The 24,235-nt window shown below is 46.8% G+C and overlaps 1 protein-coding gene and 1 long non-coding RNA gene across 2 annotated transcripts in view; one reads left to right on the forward strand and one right to left on the reverse strand.

Moving 5' to 3' along the window:
• Positions 1-9,680: 9,680 nt before the first annotated feature.
• GABBR2 (gamma-aminobutyric acid type B receptor subunit 2) overlaps positions 9,681-24,235 on the reverse strand; it is a 369,209-nt gene continuing 354,654 nt past the window's right edge. The window contains exons 14-19 of the mRNA XM_070794811.1: positions 23,220-23,330; positions 20,377-20,601; positions 18,400-18,582; positions 17,893-18,022; positions 14,961-15,078; positions 9,681-12,253 (exon numbers count right to left, since the gene is read on the reverse strand). Coding sequence (XP_070650912.1) covers positions 12,088-12,253; positions 14,961-15,078; positions 17,893-18,022; positions 18,400-18,582; positions 20,377-20,601; positions 23,220-23,330 — 933 coding nt within the window. The 3' untranslated portion in view covers positions 9,681-12,087. The remainder of the gene's footprint in view (positions 12,254-14,960; positions 15,079-17,892; positions 18,023-18,399; positions 18,583-20,376; positions 20,602-23,219; positions 23,331-24,235) is intronic.
• On the forward strand, positions 12,251-23,226 carry LOC139184573 (uncharacterized). The gene is made up of 3 exons (XR_011568113.1): positions 12,251-14,771; positions 16,294-16,413; positions 22,301-23,226. It is a non-coding gene; the product is annotated as an uncharacterized lncRNA (long non-coding RNA).

Here is a 24,235-nt window from a genome sequence, read left to right on the forward strand (position 1 = left end):
GGTAGGCTGCAGTCCATGGGGTCGCTAAGAGTCGGACACGACTGAGCGACTTCACTTTCGCTTTTCACTTTCATGCATTGGAGAAGGAAATGGCAACCCACTCCAGTGTTCTTGCCTGGAGAATCCCATGGACGGAGAAGCCTGGTGGGCTGCAGTCCATGGGGTCGCACAGAGTCAGACACGACTGAAGCGACTTAGCAGCAGCAGTAGCAGCATATGTTCTTTTTCATATTCTTTTTCATTCTGGTTTATTACAGGATATTGAATATACTTCCTTATGCTATACAGTAGGACCTTGTTTATGCATCCTATATGTACTACTAGTTTGCATCAGCTGTTAATAATCTCAAACTCCAAATCCTTCCTTCCGCCACCTCCCTTCCCTTGGGAATCACAAGTCTGTTCTCTATGAATGTCTGTTTCTGTTTCATAGATATGTTCATTTGTGTGGTAGTTTAGATTCCACATATAAGTGATATCAAATGGTATTTGTCTTTCTGACTGACTTGGCTTAACAGGGTAATTTCTAGGTCCATTCATGTTGCTGCAAATGAAATTGTTTCATTCTTTTTTATTCCTGAGTCATATTACATTGCTTATATATGTAACACGTCTTCTTTATCCGTTGATTTGTTGATGGACGTTTCGGTTGCTTCCGTGTCTTGGCTATTGTAAATAGTGCTGCTGTGAACACAGGGTACGTGTATCTTTTCAAATTATTTTGTCTGGGTATATGCCCAGGAATGGGATTGCTGTATCATATGGCAACTTTAGTTTTTTGAGGAATCTACAGACTGTTTTCTATAATGACTGCACCAGTTTATCTTCCTCCCAACAGCTTCCCTTTTCTCCACACCCTCTCCAGCATCTATTATTTGTAGACTTTTTAATGATGGCCATTTTGACTGGTGTGAGGTGGTATCTCATTGTGGTTTTTCTTCCCTGGCTGCACTGGATCTTTTTTGCTGCTCGTGGGCTTCTCTCGTGGTGGTGTGTGGACTTCTCTCATTGTGGCTAATGGGATCTTAGTTCCCCAACCAGGGATTGAACCCAAGTCCCCTGCATTGGAAGGTGGATTCTTAACCACTATACCACCAGGGAAGTCCTTCATACAGCAGTCTTTATTTAAAGTCTATTTTGTCCGGTATGAGTATTGCTACTCCAATTTTCATTTCCATTTGCATGGCATACTTTTTTGTATCCCCTCACTTTGTATCCTTAGATCTGAAGTGAGTCTCCTGTGCTGCTGCTACTGCTGCTAAGTCACTTCAGTCGTGTCCGACTCTGTGGGACCCCATAGACGGCCTCCTACCAGGCTTCTCTGTCCCTGGGATTCTCCAGGCAAGAACACTGGAGTGGGTTGCCATTTCCTTCTCCAATGCATGAAAGTGAAAAGTAAAAGTGAAGTCACTCAGTCACATCTGAGTCTTCGAGACCCCATGGACTGCAGCCTACCAGGCTCCTCCGTCCATGGGATTTTCCAGGCAAGAGTACTGGAGTAGGGTGCCATTGCCTTCTCCAAGTCTCCTGTAGACAGCATATATATGAGTCTTGGTTCTGTATCCATTCAGCCAGTCTCTGTCTTCTGGTTGGAGCATTTACTATATTTACACTTAAGGTAGTTATTGATATGTTTGTTCTTGTTGCCATTTTGTTAAATGCTTTGGATTTGTTTTTGTAGCTGTTTTTTTTTTTAAATTTCCTTTTTCTTTTGTTATCTTGTAATCTGATGACTCTCTCTCTCTCTCTCTCTTTTTTTTTTTTGGGGGGGGGTTATGCCCTTGTGGCTTGCGGGATCTTAGTTCCCTAACCAGAGATTGAACCCAGGCTCCCACAGTGAAAGCGCCAAGTCCTAACTACTGGACTGCCAGGGAACTCCTTGACCATCAGGGATTGCTTTTTCTTTTGTGTGTGTGTGTATCTGTTTTAGATTTTTGGTTTGCAGTTAACATGAAATTTTGATATAGCAGTCTGTATATATACAAGATTGTTTTAAGTTGGTTATCTCTTAATTTCAACTGCATTTCCAATGTTATGCATTTGTATTCTCCTCATGAGAGAGTATAAAACCTTGCTGGCTTTGATACCATATTTGTATGCACATGATTTCCTATCTCTACTGTATGTTTGCTTTTACCAATGGGCTTTTCCATTTTAATTCTCTTGTTTCTAGAAAAGTTGTTAGAGAAGTTCCTTTAGCATTTGTTGCAGAGCTGGTCTGATAGTGCTGAATTCTGTTAGCTTTTGCTTGTCTGTAAACCTTTTGATTTCTCTGTTGAATCTGAATGAGAGCTTTGCTGGGTGTAGAGTATTCTTGGTTGTAGGTTCTTCCCTTTCATCACTTGAAATATATATCGTGCCACTTCCTACTGGCCTGCATGATTTCTGCTGAGAAATCAGCTGATAACCTTATGGTAATTCCTTTGTATGTTATTTGTTGCTTTTAATATTTTTTTTCTTTGTTTTTCATTTTTGTCAGGTTGATTATTATGTGTCTTGCTGTGTTCCTTTTTGGTCTATCCTGCCTGGGACTCTGCGCTTCCTGGACTTGGGTGACTGTTTCTTTTGCCATGTCAGGGAATTTTTCACATGTCAGTGAGTTTTTCACATTTTAAAAATCTCTTCAAATGTTTTCTCAGGTCCTTTCTTTCTTCTCCTTCTGAGACCCCTATAATATGAATGTTGATGCATTTAATGTTGTCCCACAGATTTCTTAGACTAACCTCATTTCTTGTCATTCTATTTTCTTTATTCTATTCCACAGCAGTGATTTCCATTAGTCTGTTTCCCAGGTCACTTAATTGTTCTGCCCCATTTATTCTGCTATTGATTCCTTCTAGTGTATTTTTCATTTCAGTTATTGTTCATGTCTGTTTGTTCTTTAAATCTTCTAGCTTTTTGCTAAATACTTTTTGTATTTTCTTGGTCTCTACCTCCATTCTTTTTCTGAGATCTTGGATCATCATTGTTCTGAGTTCTTTTTCAGGCAGATTGCCTATCTTCACTTCACTTAGTTATTCTTCTGGGGTTTTCTCTTGTTCCTTTGTTTGGAACATATTTCTCTGTTATCTAATTTTGTTCAACTTTCTGTATTTGTGGACTCCTTTCTGCAAAGTGCAGGATTGTACGTCTTCTTGCTTCTGGTGTCTGCCCCTTGGTGGGTGAGATTAGGCCGGGGGCTTGTGCAGGCTTCTTGTGGGAGGTAACCACAAATAGGTTTACCTGTGTTTTCATTTTAAGATCATCTGCTGCTAAGTCGCTTCAGTCGTGTCCGACTCTGTGCGACCTCATAGACGGCAGCCCACCAGGCTCCCCCGTCCCTGGGATTCTCCAGGCAAAAACACTGGAGTGGGTTGCCATTTCCTTCCCCAATGCATGAAAGTCAAAAGTGAAAGTGAAGTCGCTTAGTCGTGTCCGACCCTCAGCGACCCCATGGACTGCAGCCTTCCAGTCTCCTCCATCCATGGGATTTTCCAGGCAAGAGTACTGGAGTGGGGTGCCATTGCCTTCTTCGTTAAGATCATCTAAAACAAATTAAATAGGTATATTCTGGGTCATCTGAGTCCAGCTAATTCTGTTGAGGCTATTTGTTGTGCTGTGCTCAGTTGCTTTAGTTATGTCCTGACTCTTTGCGACTCCATGGACTGTAGCCTGCCAGGCTCTTCTGTCCATGGGGATTCTTCAGGCAAGAAGACTGGAGTGGGTTGCCATACCCTCTTCCAGGGGATCTTCCCAACCCAGGGATCGAACCCAGGTCTCCCGCATTGCAGGTGGATTCTTTACCCTCTGAGCCACCAGGGAACCCCTAGGCTATTTAAAAAGTATAAAGGGTGTATTCCGGCCTTGGACTGATGTGTTCAAATTTCCTCTGTCCATCCCAGCTGTGTGATACAGGACAGCACTCACACCCTGTGCCTGAGTGCCTTTAGCTGCAGAAGTGTGGCAATAATCATTCCTACTCTGGGGTCCCTGTGAGATCTAGGTGAGATTATGCTTGCAAAGCCCTGCGCCTAGTGCTTAATGAGCATCAACACTCAATCACCATTCGATTTGTGTGTATTATCTGGATGGCCCCACGATTGTCTGTAGCTCATGAGAAAAAAACAAAGGTGGATTTAATAGAGAAGTGATGTGTTAGAGTTGAGCGAAGGCCAAATGATATTACAGTGTGCTGAATAAATGAAGTTTTCACAGTAGTTTAAATAAAGAAAAGCAGTGTGATAATTGAGTTATCACACCAGGCAGGCTGAACTCAAAGAGACACGCCTGGGAACAGTTGGTACTGTGCTTGTGTTAAGAGCTGCAACTTATTTTTCAGCAAAACCTCATTTATTCCTTTAAATCTGTGTTGTTAAGATGTTTTTATTGGTCTTGTCATTTTCTGTGCATTTAAGTCATAAGTCTATTTGGCTTTTATATGGAAGATATAAGCATGAGTTTACATTTAGTTTGAACATATTTAGGTAACTCGCTGTATAATAAAGCAAGTTACCTAATGCATTTTAAAAGGTATCCCTGTGGTTTCAAGTACTACCCTAGGTCTTTTGCATTGGAATTCAGATGGAGGGAAAGCAAATGTTCTTCCTCTTGGTGGAGGGCTCTAACTCTCCTGTTAGGGTGTGGTGGACCAGAGCAGAGACCTTGAGCATGACCTCAAAATCAAAGCCTGCCCAACTGACAGCTCTTCAACACCACCAGTCTGCAGGCTGGTGGCTTCTCCAGTTTTAACCCCTGCCAGAGCTTTGTGTGTGGACTGGATTTTGTGATCCAGTTGACCACAGCGTTACTGGCTGTGTTAGTGTTGTGCTAGTCGCTCCATTGTGCCCGACTCTTTGCGACCCCGAGGACCACAGCCCACCAGTCTCCTCTGTCCATGAGATTTTCCAGGCAAGGATACTGGAGTGGGTTGCTATTTCCTTCTCCAGGGGATATTCCCAACCCAGGGATAGAACCTGGGTCTCTTGCACTGCAGGCAGATTCTTTACAGACTGAGCTACTTTCTAGTATTTCTGCCTTTGCAGTCAGGATCTTTGAGATGTCTCTAAGGGATAAAATGTTTCCTGTTACTTAAGTAACCTGGATTGTCAGCAGGGGTTACACTGCCTAGTGAGATCTAGAGGGGATTAATCCAAACTTCCCATCCCTACCATACCTGACTCTGGAAAAGGCCAGTGCCTTTCCGGTATATGTGTGGATTTCCACAGACCTTGTACTTATGCTAACCTCTGGCTCCCTGTTTCTGCTTGTGCAGGGAGATTATTTTCCCCTCTGCATCTTCTTTTATCCCTACTTTGACTTCCATCCAGATGTAGAATTTGTCCCTTTCTTTCATTTCCACTAAAACCCCTAAGACTTCTACTTGTATAGTAAACTTTACTGAAGGTTTAGAGGTATTTTGTGGGAGAGAGTATAGGGAAGGGTAGAGGAGATTTTATTTTATAGTAAATGAAGGACAGGGGAGCCTGGCATTCTGCAGTCCATAGGGTGACCAAAGAGTCGGGTATGACTTAGTGACTGAACAAAATGACTTGACATCAAATGTTTAATGCTTCTGTTCTTCCAGATCTTTTGGCCACTCTGCTCTCTTCCTCTCTCACCTTTCTCTTTCCTTCTACTCCTAAATTTCTAGTCCTTTCAAATGGAACTGTTCCTTTTTCTTTATTTTAGCCTTGTCTTCAGAATCTCACTTTTCTCCCCCACCTCTTGTCAAGATAGTCTCCCTAACAATGATGTCCTTTCCAAGATGCATTCTGTTGTTAGGGAGTTAGATTGTGGGCTGCACCCTGCACTGATTGAAGCTCTTCACATTACATTCCTCTTGTCTGGGAATAAAATATCAGCTTAGTGCTTTCAAAGCACTTTCACCTACGTGAGCCCTTGGGTGAGATATGCCCATTTTACAGATGTGGAACCAGAAGCTCAGAGAGGTTGAGTGAATTATCCAAAGCTACATACCCAGATGAATTGGGGAGTAGAAATCTGCACCCAGATCTGAAGATTTTCATCTGTGACCCATGTCTTTGTACATAGGATGAATGCTGTCTGAACCTTCCGGCATCGGAGGCCACACGGATTCCAGTGTAGATGATTAACATAGGATAACCCAGTTGGCCTAAACGGGGAGTGTCAGGGCAGCCCCAGCAGTCTGTCGGTGTGTGCATTCTGCAGGAGGAGGATGACCAGTTCCCACCCTATCCCCACTCTCCCTTCCCTCTTTTGCTGGCTAGCTCTTTCTCACCTTCAGGTCTAGGTGTAGAAGTGGCTACACAATGTGTGGGACTCAGTACAAAATGAAAATGTTGGGCCTCTTGTTCAAAAGTTAAGAATTTCAAAATGAGCAGAACATTAAGCTAAGTATTGGACTCTTGGAAGCAACTATACCATCACATGCCCAGGAAGGCAGACCTGTAGGGAGGTTACACCCCCAGGAAACATCCTCTGGCTGCCCATTCTGAGCTCCCCACTCTGAGCTTATTACATGCTGTCTTTGTTTCTTCTTTATGCACCTGCTCCCCTGTTACTTTGTGAGACACGTGTCCTGTTCACTGCTATTCCCATGTTCCCAGCACAGGCCCTGACAAAAAGCAGGGGCTTAGTAGATGCCCTCCGGGGGTTTGGGGCCCTTGGACTTGGGACCTGGAGGAACCAGGTGGTGAATAGTCATGTCCAGGCAGGACCCATCCAGGCCTGTAAGAGTTTAGACCCATCGTGACTGAGGCTATGGGACTTGGCAGAGGTTTAGGGCATGGGGTACAGGTTGGGTAGGGACTAATTTTCTCTTCAAGAGACTGTGTTAATCATTAATGCCCAGAACCTCAGAGACCCGACTGCTCAGCACCAAGTAAGCTGTAACCAGTCGGGGAGATGGGGCATAGGCAGAGGACAAGCTCAGAGAGCATGGAACAGACAGCTCCTTCCTGGGGCTACACAGCCTGACCCACACTGGGCCTTCCTTAGCCTCCTTAGGCTTCTAAGGCCCCCTCTCCCCTTACCTGCCCTCTTTGCTCAGTGGTGGGTGTGGGAACGGATATATTTTCCTAATGTCTCCTCATAGCTAAGGGAAAAGAGGGGGGCAGAATTCTCAAAGTTTCAGACAACAGACAGCCTCATAGGCAAGTATGTCTTTAGGGATTGCTGATCCTTGAGCCCAGATAATGTCAGAGTTGTTTCTCTTTTTTCATTTCTCTCCAGTTGTAAGGCAAGATTTGAGACTAAACTCTGGCTGAAACCCTGGAAGGGCTCTGGTTGGCTGGGCTTAGGTAATGAGCACATCTTTAAGCCAATCTGTGTGTCCAGGGAATTGGACTTCCCTTGTGGCTCAGCTGGTAAAGAATCTGCCTGCAATGTGGGAGACCTGGGTTTGATCCCTGGGTTGGGAAGATCCTCTAGAGAAGGGAAAGGCTACCCACTCCAGTATTTTGGCCTAGAGAATTCCATGGACTATATAGTCCATGGGGTCACAAAGAGTTGGGACACAACTGAGCGACTTTCACTTTCTTTCTGTGTCCAGGGAAGGCACCAAGGATGGTTCCTCCAGGGTCCCTCCCATAGGTCCCTCTCCTCCCCTAACAAACAGAGCTGTGTTGCCAGGGGAGGGGCAGGAATGGGCAGGACAGGCAGAGCAGCCAGTGACTACTGGTGTGTTTTCTTTTTTTTTTTTAAACCCAGTACCACCTCCTCTCCCTGTCCTTGGCTTCTGAGCCTCTGGAGTCAGATCCCATGAGGATTCTTCTAGAGAGGAGACTGCTGAGCATGGAGAACAGTCTGGAAGGTCAGGGCTCTGGCTGGTGCCCCAGGTTCAGTGTTTTCTAGAAACCTTTCCCATGTTCCTTCAGAGCATATCATCCCAGGGTCGTCTCCACAGCACGGGGTAAGGAGACTACCAACCAGCATTTTCTCAAAGTGCTTCAACTCCGGAATGCTTCTCTTTGAGGCTCGGAAATAGTCTTTATTTTAGTTTTACCTCGAAAATAAGCTAATCATAACCAAAGAAAGTCAAAGAGACCCCTAAATGAAAGAATGAGGTGCCCACCATTCTTGGGTCCTTTCCTTTAGACTTCAGTTACCACAGAGCTGCTCCCCAAGGTCAAGCAAGGCATGAAGAACTCTACTGATGATGGTGATGAGCATTTTCTTCAGTCCCGTGAGAATTTTCAAAAGTGTTAGGAAGAAAGGCTAACGTTTTCTTCAGTTGATTCCTTATTTAGTGGGGAAATAGGAAGACTTCTCAATAACCTGAGGTGGTGGAACAGTGTCTCCCTACTGTGGTTGCTCTGGGTCAAGTGTGAGGAAGAAGCTGTATCTCAAAGTGGGAAAAATCCAGGCTCCATGCCTGCCCTCTCAGGACTGTCTGCTTGACCTTGGCTCCTGTCACTGGTCCTCAGCTTAGCCTATGTGTGAAGTGAGGGGTTGGACAAGCTGACCCCTAACGTTCTTCTTAGCTCCTAATTTCTGTGAGTCTAGATCAGGTAGAGAAGGCGGATTAATCAGGATTCTGGTTCTGTCCCTGCCTTCACCGTGACTCATTTGGTGACCTTAGATAACCTTGTTGGACCTGTTCCCCACCCTTGACCATCCTGTCACAGAGGAGGGCTGTGTAGAAGGTGGCCAGGATTCAGAAGACCTGATCCTTAGGCTCACTACTGAGGATCTTGTGCACTGGGAAACTCCAGCCTGGATCCAGCCTTCTAGTGAAGTCTGTGGTCCAGCCCCCCATTTTGGGGACTCTCACCCAGTCACATGGCTTCAGGCCTCCCTGGACTGCTTTGGCCACATTGGCCTTGCTTAGTCTTCCAGACCTGGAAACTAATATGGACGTGCCTCAGCCACAACGTTCAACTCTGCAGGAGCCTCATCAGGGACTGTTCCGAGCCAATGAGAGAGCTTGATGCTGGGGGAATTGGGGACGTGGAGGAAGTAGATGTACCTCCCATCCTTGGGGAACTCGTGGTCTGTGGCTGAGAGGAAGGGCCAGCATGAGCCTGTACCCAGTGTGGTGGGAGAGGGACAGCAAAAGAGAACATTTCCGGTTGAGGGAACTAAGAGGGCATTTTGGATGAGACCTTGAAGGATGGGGTGGACTTGAGATGGAGCTGTAGACTGAGGGCCAGTATGGTGAAGGAAGTGCAGTCTGTAGGGCCCAGGGGAGGTGGGTGATGTATCTGGAAGGAGCTTGGGACCAAATCTCCACAGGCTGTCATGGCTTGGAGTGAGAGTCAGGGCCAGGGAGGCAGAGAGGCTTCTAAACTGGTCAGGAACCTTTTGGTTGCAACTACTGGGAACTGAACTTGAACTAACCTAGGCAGAAAGAGTGATTCATTGAGAGAACCGACAATGTGAAGACCAGGGGTCTGCTGTCCTTCAGAAACAGCTGACCCTGTGCTTGGACACCACCATCAGGACACATCTCTTGATCCTGTTTCTCTCTATGCTGGCTTCATTTTTCTCTTCTGTGGGCAACTTCTCTGCCTTGGAAAGAGACTTACTGGCCCAGCTGAGGTCAGGTTCCCTCCCCAGGACCTATCACCAGAAGGCATCAGGGCTGCTCTGCTCCTGTCTGCAGAGGCAGCGTCTGAAGGAAGGGACATGCTGGGCAGACTCCCCCAGAGCTACCCCCCGAGTTTCTGAGCAGAAGGCTATGGCCTGATCTGACCTGCATTTGGGGAAGAGTAGGCATTAAAGACAGTTTTTTTCCTTTTATTCATAAAAACAAATTTGCAACAATTTATTAAAAATTTATACCATGCAATAGGGGTATGAGAAACTCCTCATTTACATTTGATTCTGGCAGTTCCAGTCTAATTTAAAGCATTTGTGCACTAACGTTCATTGGAAAACACCTTCAGGCTGAAGCCTCTTAGGAAATGTATGGTGTGTTTGCTGCATATAAAAGAACAGAACCGTTAAATAGCTAGAGTCACTTCTGTGGGTCTTGTTATTTGTGGGGAAATTAAAAAAAATTGGGTGAACCTACAGTATCATTAAGACAGAGAATGTACTGTGTGGGTTACTCTAGAAGACTGTGCACGCTCAGGAGTCACAACGGGTCACGGATGCACACACTCACCTCCGACTGTCCGATACTTTTGTTTTTTTTCCTGCTATGCTGGATTAATATTTCTACAGGTATTGTTTTTTGTGTGTGTGTGTGTGTGTGTGTGTATACATTATGTACAATGAATTGTCTCTTTCCCCTTGAAAAATTAAATGTGATCCTTTAAATTAAATCTGGTTTGGTGAAATCAAGAAAGCAAGTAAATACTGTAATACACAGTGAGTGACAACACCGATTTTTAGTGCCTAAACAGACAGTGACTTCAACTTGACCTGTGATGTGTTAACATTTTTTTTCCCCCTAAAAGCTACGTTCCTCCATAACCTCTCTTTGGGGGAGTGGGGGGGAAATGCTATGCTACGTGAAATAGGGTGTTTTGAAATGTTGGCGATGGTTGAGACTCCCATGGGCCCTTTTGTCAAAACCTGGTGGTGACAGCGCTGTATTCCTGACTTCCGTGGTCTGGGAAGAGATTATTGCCTGCCTGTTGAAGCTGCCATTAGGTTTCTTTAGGGAGTTGAGCGACTGCTCAGTTGTGCAGACGTCCCGGACACTGTCATTCAGGCCTTTCTTTAGCAGAGAATGAACCTGTCTAGGAATGTCACAAAAGTCATCGGGAGCCCCTCTCCAGCTGGGTGGATCCTGGCAGAGGGCTGTGCTGGGTGCTTCTCTGGGCTGCAGCCCTGACTGTCCTGAGGGCTGAAGGTCATGGTCATCCTGATACCTCACGGGTCAGGGCCGCTTCACTGATCGGTAGGAAGCTTTTCTGGACAAGATCAAGTTTTGATCCTCAGAGCGACCCTGTGAGGTAGGCAGGACGGGTGTTATTTCAATCCCAGTTTGTTAGTGAGGGGAAACAGGCTCAGAGAGACACAAGAGACCTGCCCAAGGTCATGGAAGGAGTTAGCAGTGGAGCAAGGGCCTGAACCCAGGTCTGTCTCACTCCCAGCCGGGTGCTCTTTGGGGTTCCTTTAAAAGGGAAGAGTGATCTTATGAATGAGAATCACTATGCTGATTGATTACCCCACCCCGCCCCTCACCCCCCACTAGGGCAGAGCCCGCCAGCTTGTCTGGATGAAGGCTGCCTTCTGGAAGGTAAGGGAAGCGCTCAGCTAACACTCTCCCCATGACTACAGGGGTGTTCTCTAGCAGATGCCCCCGATTCACTTTGGTCATAAACAAAGTCAGTGGAAAAAAACAAAACAAAACCCCAGCCAGCCCTTGGGCCCTGATGAGAGAGGTTAAAGTGCACAATCTTTCTTTATCGTGTTTGCTGGGAACGGACATTCTATGATTAGCTCGGGTGCTCCCCTTATTATGGGGAGCACCTAATAGGAACACAAAGACATGGCCGACTGTGGGTGAATGCTGCAGAGCGTGTCTGCAGTGACGTGCCCTAAATCCCCACGGTCCCGGAATGGGTGTTATTGTGTTAATGTGTGAGTCAGCCTACTCCGGTACCCCAGCCCTCGGCCCGCAGAGCTGTGCCCGGCCCCACTTCCCACAAGACTCCCTGTTCCAGGAAGGCTGCAGTTGGCCGGACTGGCCGCTGGAGGCCTGGCTGCCCTGCCTGCCTCCTTCCCCAGAGGGGAGAAGGGCTGGCCTGGGGGGCCACAGCCAGTGGCATGTGTGGAGAGGCAGAGGTGGTTTCTCCAGAAGCCTTCGCCTCTTTTCAAGGCTGCTCAGGGCCACTCAGTGACTTCTAGCTGGAGTTCTAGCAACTTTCTCCTTGTCTAGGATTTTTTTTTTTTGCAAAGTTTCAAATATCCTAGCTCCTCTTCCTTTGCAGACATGAAGGAAGAGGTCATTTTCATTCCTCTTCTTTGTGAAAGAATAAAAACTTCACAAATAAGGCGCGAGGTCAGGTGCCAAGTGCCCCCCATCCTGTGCACTGCATGCCATCTGAGCAGTCCCACAAGGCCAGCCGTGGCGCCAGCTTCTCCACAGCCAGAGCTGACAGTGTTCCTGCAGCAGCTGCCTCTGCTCTGTGTGGTTCTGTCATGGGGGAGGCCCCGGCCCCAGGCCTCCCACCCTTACAGGCCCGAGACCATAACTCGGAAAGAGGGTGGCACGTGTCTGTGACGGGGGCTGGCGGTGGGGCTGACGCAGGGGCTGACACAGCTGGCGTCCACGCCTCCAATGGACGGGAGGTAGGCGTGGTGGAGGATGGGGAGCTGGAGGGACAGCCGGCGCTGGATGCTGCGGCAGGGAGAAAAGAAGGGAGGAGTGTTAGTGAACGCTGGCTGGTTGTGCTCACCAGGAAGGCCCCTGGACTCGCTTGGGCCAAGAAGCTGATGGTAGGGAGTGCAGTTCTCTCTCAGTCCAGGGTCTGACTTCCTGTCATCCAGTCACTTACCTATCTGGCAGGTGTTTAATGCAGGCCTACCTGTGCCAACTGCTGCCCGGCAATAACCACGGTGACAGTAAGCAGGGAGGAGGCAGGCTTCTTGAGCTTCCAGTGCTTCCTAAGAACAAGACTTTGCCCTTTGAACAGGGCTTTGCTGCAAACACAGACAGTTCTCTACTCCTTCAAGTCTGCAAATGGACTTGGCTTTGGGTTCCATCCCTGAAAGGCTTCTCAGCTGCTCTGTCCTTGCTCATTGGCATCCCTGATGCTGGCCAGTTCCAAAAGGTTCCTTCCTGGTCTTGTGGCTTCGGTGACTAGTGTACTCTTTCCTACACTGGAATGGGGCATTCAGGGCTCCCCAAGATCTGCTTCTTGCCAGGTTCTTCAGGTGAATATTCTACCTGCTCCCACCAAATATTTTACCCTCTTGTGGCTAGTTTTCCCTAAAACCCTGCTTATGGGCAGTCTTCGAAGCCTCTGCACATGCTGTTTTCCCAGCCTAGAAAGCTCTTCCTCTGCTTTCCCTCTAAGGTCCAGTTTAAATGTCATCTGTTTTGTACTACCCCCACCCCCACCGCCAGAAAATGAGCTCTTTCCTCCTCTGAGCCCCCAGAACCCTTGGCAAATTCCAAGAAATGCGGTTACAAAAAAAACAAAACAAAAAACAACAACCTGGGGCTGGGTAAGCAGGATGACAGAGGAGGAGCAGAGACTCCCTGCTCACCGCCTACCCTTCTGCCTGCCTTCTCATTAGTCCTCATGGCCAGCAGGCAGCAGAGTCACCTCAGTTGTTGTGAAGACTGCTTTGGGGGATGTGCACGGGCCACTGATCCCCTGCTCTGCTGCATCTTGTACAATGCTCCACTGCATCTGGGAAGTTGCATTCCCTGAACTCTTAGGCCTCCTTGTGTCCCACAGGCCATTCAGGTGGGAAAATCCCTAGACCTTCACAGAAGCCACTAGGCAAAAGAAGTATTGCTAGTCCCATGATAAAGATGAGGAAAGGGTACAGAAAGCCTGCTCTTCTGGGTACAGAAACAACCAGAACCAGGGAAGGTGAGGCTTCTTCTGATGAAAGACAGTGCTTTATGGGTGGTAAATCAACTCACAGGGCACCTGGTGTGTAGGCAGGGTGTTGGTGGGGTTCTGAGACTCATGGAGCCAGGCAGTGCTACCCCCGCTCCCTAAGGACCTGCTGGCCAGAATGGTGTCTCCCAAGTGCTCATGAGAGATTAGTGTGTCGGAGACCTCATTTTGAAATTCAAGTTGAACTTGTATAATGTCATTGGTGTTGGCAAAGAGTCCAGGAAAATGGGGAGCTGGAGAATGAACCTGACCTGGGAAAGGGTGTTGTGCCTGAGCACCCTGAGCAGCGTGGGATCTGTGTCCTGCTGTCAGAGCCACGTGCTCTGCTGTCTGTTAGGATCCTGTTTGCTTTTTCATTAATTCAGTACTGGAAGCTGTGTTCAATCCAAGGGACATAGGAAGGACTTACACCTTACTTTCAAGGTGCTTGCATTCTAGTGCACGGAACTCATAGGTAGATCACTGATGAATGCCATGTAACCATCAGTGATTATACTGGACCCATCAGCTTCAAGGCCTTGGAGCTAAGTGGGTCGAGAGGCTCTTAACTCTGTGACTACATGGCCCCAAATGACACTGCAGTTGGTGAATGGGCTCCTTTTGCTGGCTCCTCCCCCCGTGTTGTCACTTCCTAGGGAGCAAGTTTCAGGGCTGACATTTCTAATTGCTGCTTCTAATCTGCCGTAAACTGGGAAGAACTAAAAATTACCAGTGAGGACAAAGCTGCCAGAGATGTCCAGGGCTTTGCTTAGATGTCACATTCTCACTGAGCCTGCTCTGACTTCCCTGTGTAAAATTATGATCTCTTAATTTTTCTCCAAAGCACCTATCATTTACATACAGGGGTTTGCTTTTTTGTTAAGTTATTGTCTTGCCAGATAGAAGGTAAACTCCATGAAGGGAAGGATTTTTGTTTTCTTCACTTCTGTGCTTGATACATATAGGTCTCAGTAAATTAGTGTTAAGTAAATGTATTCATTTTACATGTAACAAAGGCTGTGTGCCTGCTAAGTTGGTTCAGTTATGTCCCACTCTTTGTGACCCCATGAACTGTAGCCCGGCCAGGTTCCTCTGCCCATGGGATTCTCCAGGCAAGTATACTGGAGTGGGTTGCCATTTCCTTCTCCAGGGGATCTTCCTGACCCAGGGATTAAACCCATGTCTTCTGCACTGCAGGTGGAGTCTCCTGCTGAGCCATCTGGGAAGCCCAACAAAGGAAGAGAACATGGGATTTGACATTGGACAGACCCAAGTTCAAACCCTATCCCTTGCATTTGGCAACTGGTAAGCTTTGGCAAGTCACCTCGCTTCTTTGAGTATTAGTCTTCTTATCTGTAAAATAAGCATTGTAATTTGATCTGTATCATGAAATTACTGTAGAGTTCAAATAAAGTAATGCATGTGAAAACATGGTGCCAATTGTAAACTCTTGTGCAGTACTCTGGCAATAATTCCAAAGGAGAAGGTACTTACTGTTCTGGGGAGTTTATATCTTCTATAGGATCTTTGCATGTTCGAGAGGGCTCTGTTGTGTTCCACTGTAGCTGGGGATTTTGATCGAGGTGATTTTTTAAAACGGCCTTTCCCCCATCTGAATGCAGAACAACAAAATTGCAATAATTCTATTAATTAAAAAAAAAATCAACAATGTATCCATTTATAGGATACTGCCCAAGAAGGGAGAATGCAGAAGAGCCCATCTTCCCTGAGTTCTCTAAGCGCTGGTCCCTGAGCTGCTCTCTTGAGCCCAAGGCAGGGAGCCTAGAAGCTCCCATCCAGGGATGGACACGGCATGCTGGAGATGTGGATGGTGCACCCTGGGACCTCCCTTTCTATAAGAAAAAAGGGAATCAAGTTGACCAATGTAGGTAACATCACTTAGTAATGAGAGGTTCTAATATGAAGGTTCTCTTCTTCGGTGTGTTAGGGATGTAATGACAAAGAAAAAAGAACTCCAAGATTGCCACAGACTGAAAAGAATAATAATAGTAAACTGTTGGTGAGAGTATAAACTGTCATAATCTTTCTGGGAGGTACTGTCAATAAATATCAAACACTTTAAAAAGTATGTTTCTTTTACTCAGAATTTCCACTTTGAGAAACTATCCCAAAGAAATAGTTAACAATCTGTGTGACGATATATACAAGATGTTTAAATCACTATCCTTTACAATATCAGAAAGTTGGAACTAACCCAAATTTGTGCAGTAATAATGGATTTGTTATTTACTAATATGTACAAATGGGGCCTCCAAAGAAATACTGTGTAGCCACAAAACATGATGCTCTCAACCTTCTTTGTACTTCAGAACCACCTGGAGAGAACTAAAGAAATATAAAAACATGATCTTGACCTGAGAGATCTAGATTCATTTGGTTTGGAAAAGAGCTTGGGTGTTTTCTTTTTCTGCTGCAGGGGGCAACCTTATATGTATGTCATTTTGCATCCACGTGAACACAGTCAATCCTCTTCATTCACGGATTCTGTGTTTGTGAACCTGCTGACATCTGTCTGTAACCCCAGAGTTGAACACCCATGATACCTTCACTGTCATTTGATAGCACACACAGAGCATCAAAAATCTGAGTCCCTCTCCCAGCTGAGGTTGAGCAAGGCTCTGCCTTCTTGCTTTAGCTCTCATGCTATAAGTATGCTTATTGTGGTCTCTGAAGTACCACATTGTTCACAGTTCTGGGTGTTGTGATGGCGATTATTTCACTGTTTAGAATGGCCCCCTTGCCTAATGCTGAAGTACTGTCCAGTGTTCTGGTCAACCTCTTCTTTTGTGGTTTCTCTGTTTTACAGAAAAGATTCCCCTTCCCCTGCTGAGATTACAAAAGAAACTCTCCTATGGCTTCTTCTGGTACATTCATGGTGTCACTTTCTTATATTTAAATCTTCTATCCATCTGGAATTTATTTTTGGGTAAGTTGTGAGGTAAGGATCTAACTTTATTCTTTTCCAGGTGGCTACCCATTTATCCCAATGAAATGTATTGAATAATTCATTTTTCTCCACTAATTTGAAGTGCCCAACAAGTGCCCAATTCCTTGTTACTTATCTCAGTCTAAACTTTTAACAGTCAACCCTCAATATATAAGAATTTTATAATATTGTTTATAAAATAAAATACTTATTACTTATAAAAAGAAACTAAAGATTTTTCATTGACTTAAACCGATTTTATAAAATTAATGATATATGCTAATGACAGGATGAAAGAATAGAGAAGTATATGAAATTAATTTTCTCACCCACTCTCCTCACATACTGTCCCTTTCACACAGGTAGATACTGTTAACAAACTGGTGTTTGTTCTACCAAATCTTGTTTAAAAAATGCACTCATACAAACACATATACATACATGTGTGTGCATTTGTGTATATCTTAATTCTGGTCTTCATTGAACTTTTCTTAGAGATCATTCCATATCTGCACAAATAGATTTTTGTTGTTTGGTTACTGAGTCATATCTGACTCTGCAACACCATGGACTATAGGCTGCCAGGCTCCTCTGTCCATAGGGTTCTCCAGGCAAGAATACTGGAGTGGGTTGCCATTTCCTTTTCCAGGGGATCTTCCTGACCCAAGGTTCAAACCCACATCCTCTGCATTGGCAGGCAGATTCTTTACCACTGAGCCACCTGGGAAGCTCTGCACAAATAGATACACCTCACTTTTTAACAGCTGTATCATGTGCCTTGTTTGGGGTGTATCGTAATCAATAAAACCACCCCAAATGACAAACAGGTAAGTTAATGCCAGCTTTTCTCACCTACAGGTAGTGTTACAATAAGCACTGTGTGTCTATACCTTTGACCATGTGCGACTGTTTCCAAGAGGCAGCCTCTTGCTAGGGGAATCGCTAGTGAATGAGCTTAACACCTGACATTTAGAGAGTGCCAGACCAACTTCCAAAACATTGCAGGAAAATGTCCATTTCCGTATGCTCTTAGCAACACTAGTGATCTTTTAAACATTTTTCCTAAATGTAGGCAAAAAATGGACTGTTGTTCTTCAAGTGGTTGGTGGGACTGAGCGTCATGTCATCTTATAGACTATCCCCTTCCTGTACATTGATGAGGTGTGTTTGAAACTGTAACGTTGGGAGAAGTATGAGTACATTATTCACTAAGAACAGCGTGCCCCTAATCAGAACACTGGGAATACTGGCCATGCTGTGGACACGTGGAGCTGAAACCTAGGGGACTGAGGAACAGAAGCGCCGTGCGTAGGTGGACCCCCAGGTGGGACTCCAAACACTGAACTGTGCTCAGAAGTCATGGGTTTCAGACACTCCAGCTTGGCTTGTGGGACTTCAGACCTGCCCTGCACTGCCCCTCTGAGCCTCAGGGTCTTCATCTGTAAAATATCTCATACCCAGGGTCCCGCCTCCTCCTACCTGTGCTCTCGGTGAAGTTCCCCAGGTTGAGGATGTCGTTGAGCTCTTGGTAGTGGTTCTGTTTAATGTAGGTGGTCTTTTCTGGTGTGTCCTGCAGCTGCATGGTGACCTCTTCCAAGTCTTTGTCCAGCTAGAAGACACAGGCTCCAGCTGAGTGAGAGCTCCTGCCCTGGCCCCAAGTAGGAAATTGAGTTTTCCCAACTCATTGCTATAATCTGGGGGCTCACAAATCTCTAAGAACTCCTGTCAGAGAACGTCTTGAATTGGGCATCGCTGGACCCCATAGCCTGGGCCAAGGGGGCAATAAACTCCTGTCAGATTCTGTCTAGTTTATGTTCCCCCAGCTCTTGTTGCAGCCATAGTGACAGGAGACGGGGCTGCACCATCACGACGTGGCGATGCTCTGAGGGGATGTGGTGGGAAGTGGCAGCCCGGAGAGTTCCTGCACAAGGCAGAAGGGCTCAGGTGGGAGGACGGGGCCCTGATGACCAGCCCTGTGGGAGGTACCTCTGTGATCTTCATTCGCAGGCGATGGTTTTCTGACTGCAGGCCCTCTAGGCGGGATGTGCTTGCTTGGTTCACGCTGGTGACTGAGGTGGAGGTTTTAGAATCTTCTTTCTTCTGATTCTGAGTGAACTGGAATCGTCTGTTCTGAGTTGCTGCGTCTGGGTTTGTTCTCAGAGTGATGAGCTGAAAAGACAAAGGAGGGCTGAACAAAGGACTCTGGGGTCCATACTTCCCCCATGTCCATCCAGCTGCTTCCAGGGGTCCTGTGCCGGAGGCAAGATGGGACCCTGGGAACCCCACAGTCTGGGAGTCTGGAGCCCAGGCTCAGGCTTTCTCCGTCCTTTTGTTTTGTTTGTGCCCTTGGGCAGGCCCTTCCTTTTGCTAGGTCTTGGTTTTTTCCTTGCTCCTAGATGTCTGGTCTCCGGACCCTGATTGCATGAGAATCCCAGCCATCCTGCAGAGCCCACCCAGTGCCCCTTAGCCTCAGTCCAACTGAGCCTCATTCTGCCTTAGGCCTTACTCCACACAGAAAATAAAAACAGGTGTAGGCGACAGCTGTGAAGACAGTACGCAAGCTTGTGCTTGTTAGAACCATGGCCACAGCCTCTGTTCACCAGGACCTCATGGTTCAGAGGCAAGGAGCACGGATGGAGAAGGGATCTTCACCAGGCCAGAGTGCTCACCATGCTGCTCTGGGCCTGGGCTTGGATCCGTGGAGGGTCTTTGGAAAGATGGTGAGGATAAAGGAAGTCTAGGGAGAAGGAATGGCAAATGCAAACACAGGGAGGCCTGGGGCTCAGGGTGCTGATAGAGAAGGGCAGCTGTATGGTGGACAGAGTTCTTTGGGAGAGACAAGGAGATCCAATGGTCCTGGAAGGCAGTCCCGTGTTGGGGACTCGACCCTGGAGCCAGGAACGCAGTGAAGAGCTATAGAGGGTGAAAAAGCAGAGTGAACCGATAAAAGCTGGGCTTAGAATCATCTGGCATCTCTACAGGGTGGAGGGGAAGTAAGAGTGCAGGCAAAGAAGCTGTGGTGTTAACCTGGAGCCTGGGAAGGTGTTGACAGCTAAAGGAAGGAGTGTCTGCCAGAGGCATTCTAGAACAGAGCTGACACTGCCTTGCCCAGGAGGCCACAGGAGCCATGGGACCCCAGTGGTCTCTCTCCCCCTTTTCTAAGGCAGATGCTCCCTAACTTGGGTCAATGGCTTCTCAGCTGTTTCTGTTTCCTGCTCCTCCTCTTATTCTTGAAGGTCAGGTTTCCCTCTATACAGATCAGCCTAGTGCAGGGGTCAAGGCCTCTGGTTCACCTGCCCACTGCTGGATAGGATAATGTTTGGAAAATATCTCTCAGGTCAGCCCTGCAGATAAATGAAAAATATAAGTGGTTATTAAAAATGGTTATTTCTTTTGATCCACTAGTACTACTTCTGTGACTCCACCTTAAGGTTATAATTAGAAATAAGGAAAATGTATTATGTAGAAAAAAAAAGTTCATTTATAATATAAAAATCTGGAAGAAACTGTAATACTCACCAATAAGGGATCAAGTGGATGAGTAAATTACAGTACTTGCCCTCAATTATGATTATAAACTGTGGGACAGTACAAAGGGCAGAAGTTAAAAAGGCAAACTACAAAGTGTACGATAATTGTAGCTATATCTGAAAAAGCGTCTCTGCGTAAATCATTTAAAAAAAAAAAGACTGTTAATCAGAAATACTAACAGTAAAAAAAACAAACCATAATATTAACAGTGATTATTTTTGGGCAGCAGGACTATGTAAGATTTCTGAAAAATCTGGTTTTGCTTTTCTGCATTTTCCAAACTTCCTGTGATGTTAACTGTGGTCATTATTATTATTATTTTTTAAGTGCATAAAACTTTCAGAAGCGGAAGAAACATGGCAATCCCCTTGTGAGGGAGCCAGAGGCCAGATGCCGGGGAGGTGAGGGTGGGCTGTCGGCGGCCGCCCATACCTTCGGCACGAACACCAGGCAGAGGGTGATGGTGCTGCAGAAGATGATGACCAGGGCCACAATGCAGAACTGCACGTTTGGCTGGTCCCGCGTCAAGAAGGACACGGCTGCCCCAATGATGCACATGATCCCCACGTTGTAGACGCTCATCCCGATGTACTTGCTGTCGTTGAGCGCGGGGATGCTGACGTTTCGGGTCTCCCAAGCTAAGAAACAGCCGAACAACTGGAACAGTGAACAGAGAGGGGAGATGGTTGTTAGCAAGTGGCGGCATGCGCTCCTGCTCTGAGAAGCGACAGAGCTGAGGGTTTTTCTGTTACTCCTGCCTACGCTGCAGTAAGGGCCAGCGGGATTGCTGCTGGCCAGGTCTTTTGAATCTCACAGTCTGTCCCCACCTGTGGCCCTGGGTTGAGTCCTGCCTAGGAAATGCAGAGTAGGGTGTTACACTGTCTGTTCTCCTTTTACTTCCACCACTGGTTTACACACAGGTTCACAGGAGGCCTCAGTGGGAAGGAATTTCAGACACGGTCTCAACCACATCCCCTCCCTTTACAGAGAGCCGGGAGGCCCAGAAAGGAGGATGGGACTTGCCCAAGGCCACAGAGCAACACAGTGATAAAAGTGGACTGTCTCTAGACAGTCAGGCATGTCTTTTTCTCTTAAACCAGGCAGAACTCATGTGTCTAGGACTTGTATTATCCTCCAATGCACCGAGCCACCAAGAATAGTGAGACTCCATTTCCTAGTTGTCCTTGAAGCTAGGTACGGCATATGACTGGGTTCAAGACAGTGGTTCAAGAAGTGGTGTGTATAAGCTCCAGGAAGTGTCTTCAGAGGAGAAGGCTATTCCTCTTCCACCTTCTTAGTAGATGGAGTGGAATGTGATGGCAGGAGCTTAAGCAGTCATCTTAGACCATGATGTGGAAGTTGTATGATGAAGGTGAAGGAGACGAGATCCAAAGGGCTCAGATTCTAGGAGCCTCCACGCCAGCCCTTTTGCTTACCTGAGAGGGAAATTATCTATTCTTAAACCACTATTATTGTGAGTTCTCTGTCACTTGCAGTTTTGAAAAGTGAAAGTGTTAGTCACCGAGTTGTGTCTGACTCTCTGTGACCCCATGGGCTGTAGCCTTGCAGCCTTCTTTGTCCATGGGATTCTCCAGGCAAGAATACTGGGGTGGGTTGCCATTCCCTTTTCCAGGGGATCTTCCCAATCCAGGGATTGAACCCGAGTCTCCTGCATTGCAGGCAGATTCTTTGCCATTTGAGCCACCAGGGGAAGCTCTCACTTAAAGCTCTATTCCTGACTAGTACATTTCCAACAGAAATGAACAGGATAGAAGTCAAATGTGATCTGAAGTAGGATGTGCTCTGAAGTACGCTCATCCCAATGTACTTGCTTTCATTGAGCATGGGGATGCTGATGTTTCAGGTCTCCCAAGCTAAGAAATGACCGAACAACCAGAACAGTGAACAGAAAGGAGAGATGGTCGAGGGTTTAGCCTCCCCTCTGAGGGTTGGGCAGGTTGCAGAGAAGGTGCAGAGGGGTGCTGGGTGGAACGGTGGGGTGGGCGGGAGAGCTGACCACAGCCACTGAATGGTGCAGGGGCCTTGGCTGGGGTCCAGCCCCTCCAGGAGGCCATCCTACAAAGGGTTCCTTTCCCTCTGGCTTTATCACTGAAGAAGTCTGGGCATCCAACAGCTGCATGAACCAGTTAACATCATCCCAAGGGCCTACACTATCTCATAGGGCTTCTATCCAGATAAAATGAGAGGATGGATGTGAAAGCATTTCATAAGCTGGTATATCCATTATAAGTTAATAATTATTTTGTAATTTGTATTTTTACAACCATAGTTGTTTCCTCTCTTCTAGGTGTGTTATCTTACAGACTGTTTAATTGTTATTTTAAATTCCAATCAGAATGGGAACCAGAAGCCCAGGAAGCAAGATACTGAGAGAGGGAAGGAAGCCACACTGCTGAACGCCTGCTTCATTCTGGTTTCTTCAATCCTACAGCTGGGTGTGGCTGTCTGCATCCTAGACAGGAGGAAGCAGAGGCCGGGCAAGTCCACAGACCTGCCTGGGTTCTTCTGGCAATGTGTTGCAGGGCTGGATGTGTGTCTGGGTACCTCCTCTCTGCCGCAGAGGCAGACGGTGGCTTAACTTTCCTGTGGAAGGATCTGAGGGTGCAGTGGCCAGTGTCCTGACCCTGAAGGTATTTAGGTGCAGGTGTGTTTTGCACAGGATGTGGAGAGAAGATTCAAGGGTCAACCCAGGATACGGTTGGGTGGAACTGCCCTTTCAAGTCCTTCCCAACCTTAAAATTTGACAGTTGTGTGAGGTGGGCTTGGTATGTGATCTTTGTATAACAGATGAATGGAGTGGAAAGAGTATTGGGTTTGGAGGTTACCAGGTGGCCGCCAGCAAACCCTTGAACATGTCTGAGCCTGACTTTCTGCATCTGCAAAAGGAGATGATTCCACCCACCTCCCACAGGATATGAACATGCACTGGATGTCAACAGACCGCTGTCAGGGAGCAGGACAGTGGCAGCTGGGAGGCACACTCACAGGTTTGGGGGTTATTCTGCCACTTACCAGCTCAGTGACCTTGGGCAAACCAAGCCTCGACGTCCTCATCAGTGAAATGGGGATATTATTTGTATGTATCTTATATGGTTGCCGTGGGATTGAAATGGTACGTGCCCGGCACTGAGAGTGGCAAAGAGCAAGGGCTTAGTCCTGGGGGTTCTGCTTACTTTTATGTTGACGGAGACCCCTAGAGAGGGAGCTCTGCCAGAGAAATATCTCCCCTACTATGCCTGTAGCTCTGCACCTACCATGAGAAGCCCCTTATAGGCATAGACGATGCCAAGCCAGATGGTCATGTGGGTGTTCTCACAGTGCTCCAGGAGAGGCCGGATGGAGATGTCCCGTCCTGCTGGGTCCGGCTGTGTGAAGAGAAAACAGAAACCCAGGGATGGCACCGGACACCCTCCTAACAGGCAGGTCCCTGTTTCATAGCCCATTTCCATCCCATGAGCCACAGCCAGTACTACCATCCAGGAGGCCTTTTGAACCCCATCTCTTGTGTTCCGTGGGGCTCCACCCTCAGCCAGCATTGACTGCTTTCTGTTTGTTGGTTGTGATTAGCTCTAAACTTCAGTTATCTGAGTTTTTTATGCCTTTCCGACTTGAATCAGAGCGAAGAGAGTAGGGACTGGGTCACTTCTGTGCCATAGGACATAGCATAAGACCTGGCCCAGAGCAGGCATCCACCCATAGCATGTGTTAAAAGAGTGAAGGCAAGAATGAGGCAGAGTCAGGGCAGGAGGCTTCGGGTTTCTCTGGAATTAACTTGGGTAGTTGGAAATGTAGTATCTGGTGGCTAGACCAAGCATGGGGCCTGCCACACCCCTTGAAGGAGACCCTCGTGCCCACCACCTCCAGGGAGGAAGCAGTGGTAGCAGCCATGTTATGCACCACATGACGCACTCTGGGCCAGAGCTGATTTTACAAGGGGTAGACACTCTGAACTTAGGCAGCCAATCCAGAGGCTTGTCAGAGACCTATGCACTTTCCTAGTGCAAAGTGCTCTGCCTCAGAGGGGTGGTAGAGAGGATTCAACCCGAGCGTCCTTCTCTGAGGAAAGTGAGCTGAGAAACTCCAGGAGAGAATCAGCCAGATGGTGGTAAGAGGAGAAAAATACAACCAGAGAATGAAAAAATATAAACTGTACATATATTTTTAGTGAGCCATTTGAGAGTTAAGTTTCAGACATCATGGCCCTTCTTCATCCCTAAATAGCATGTATTTCCTAAGAACAAAAAGATTCTCTTATATAACCACAGATACC

Source organism: Bos indicus, chromosome 8 (assembly GCF_029378745.1).
Source record: "Bos indicus isolate NIAB-ARS_2022 breed Sahiwal x Tharparkar chromosome 8, NIAB-ARS_B.indTharparkar_mat_pri_1.0, whole genome shotgun sequence".
Lineage (NCBI taxonomy): Eukaryota > Metazoa > Chordata > Mammalia > Artiodactyla > Bovidae > Bos > Bos indicus.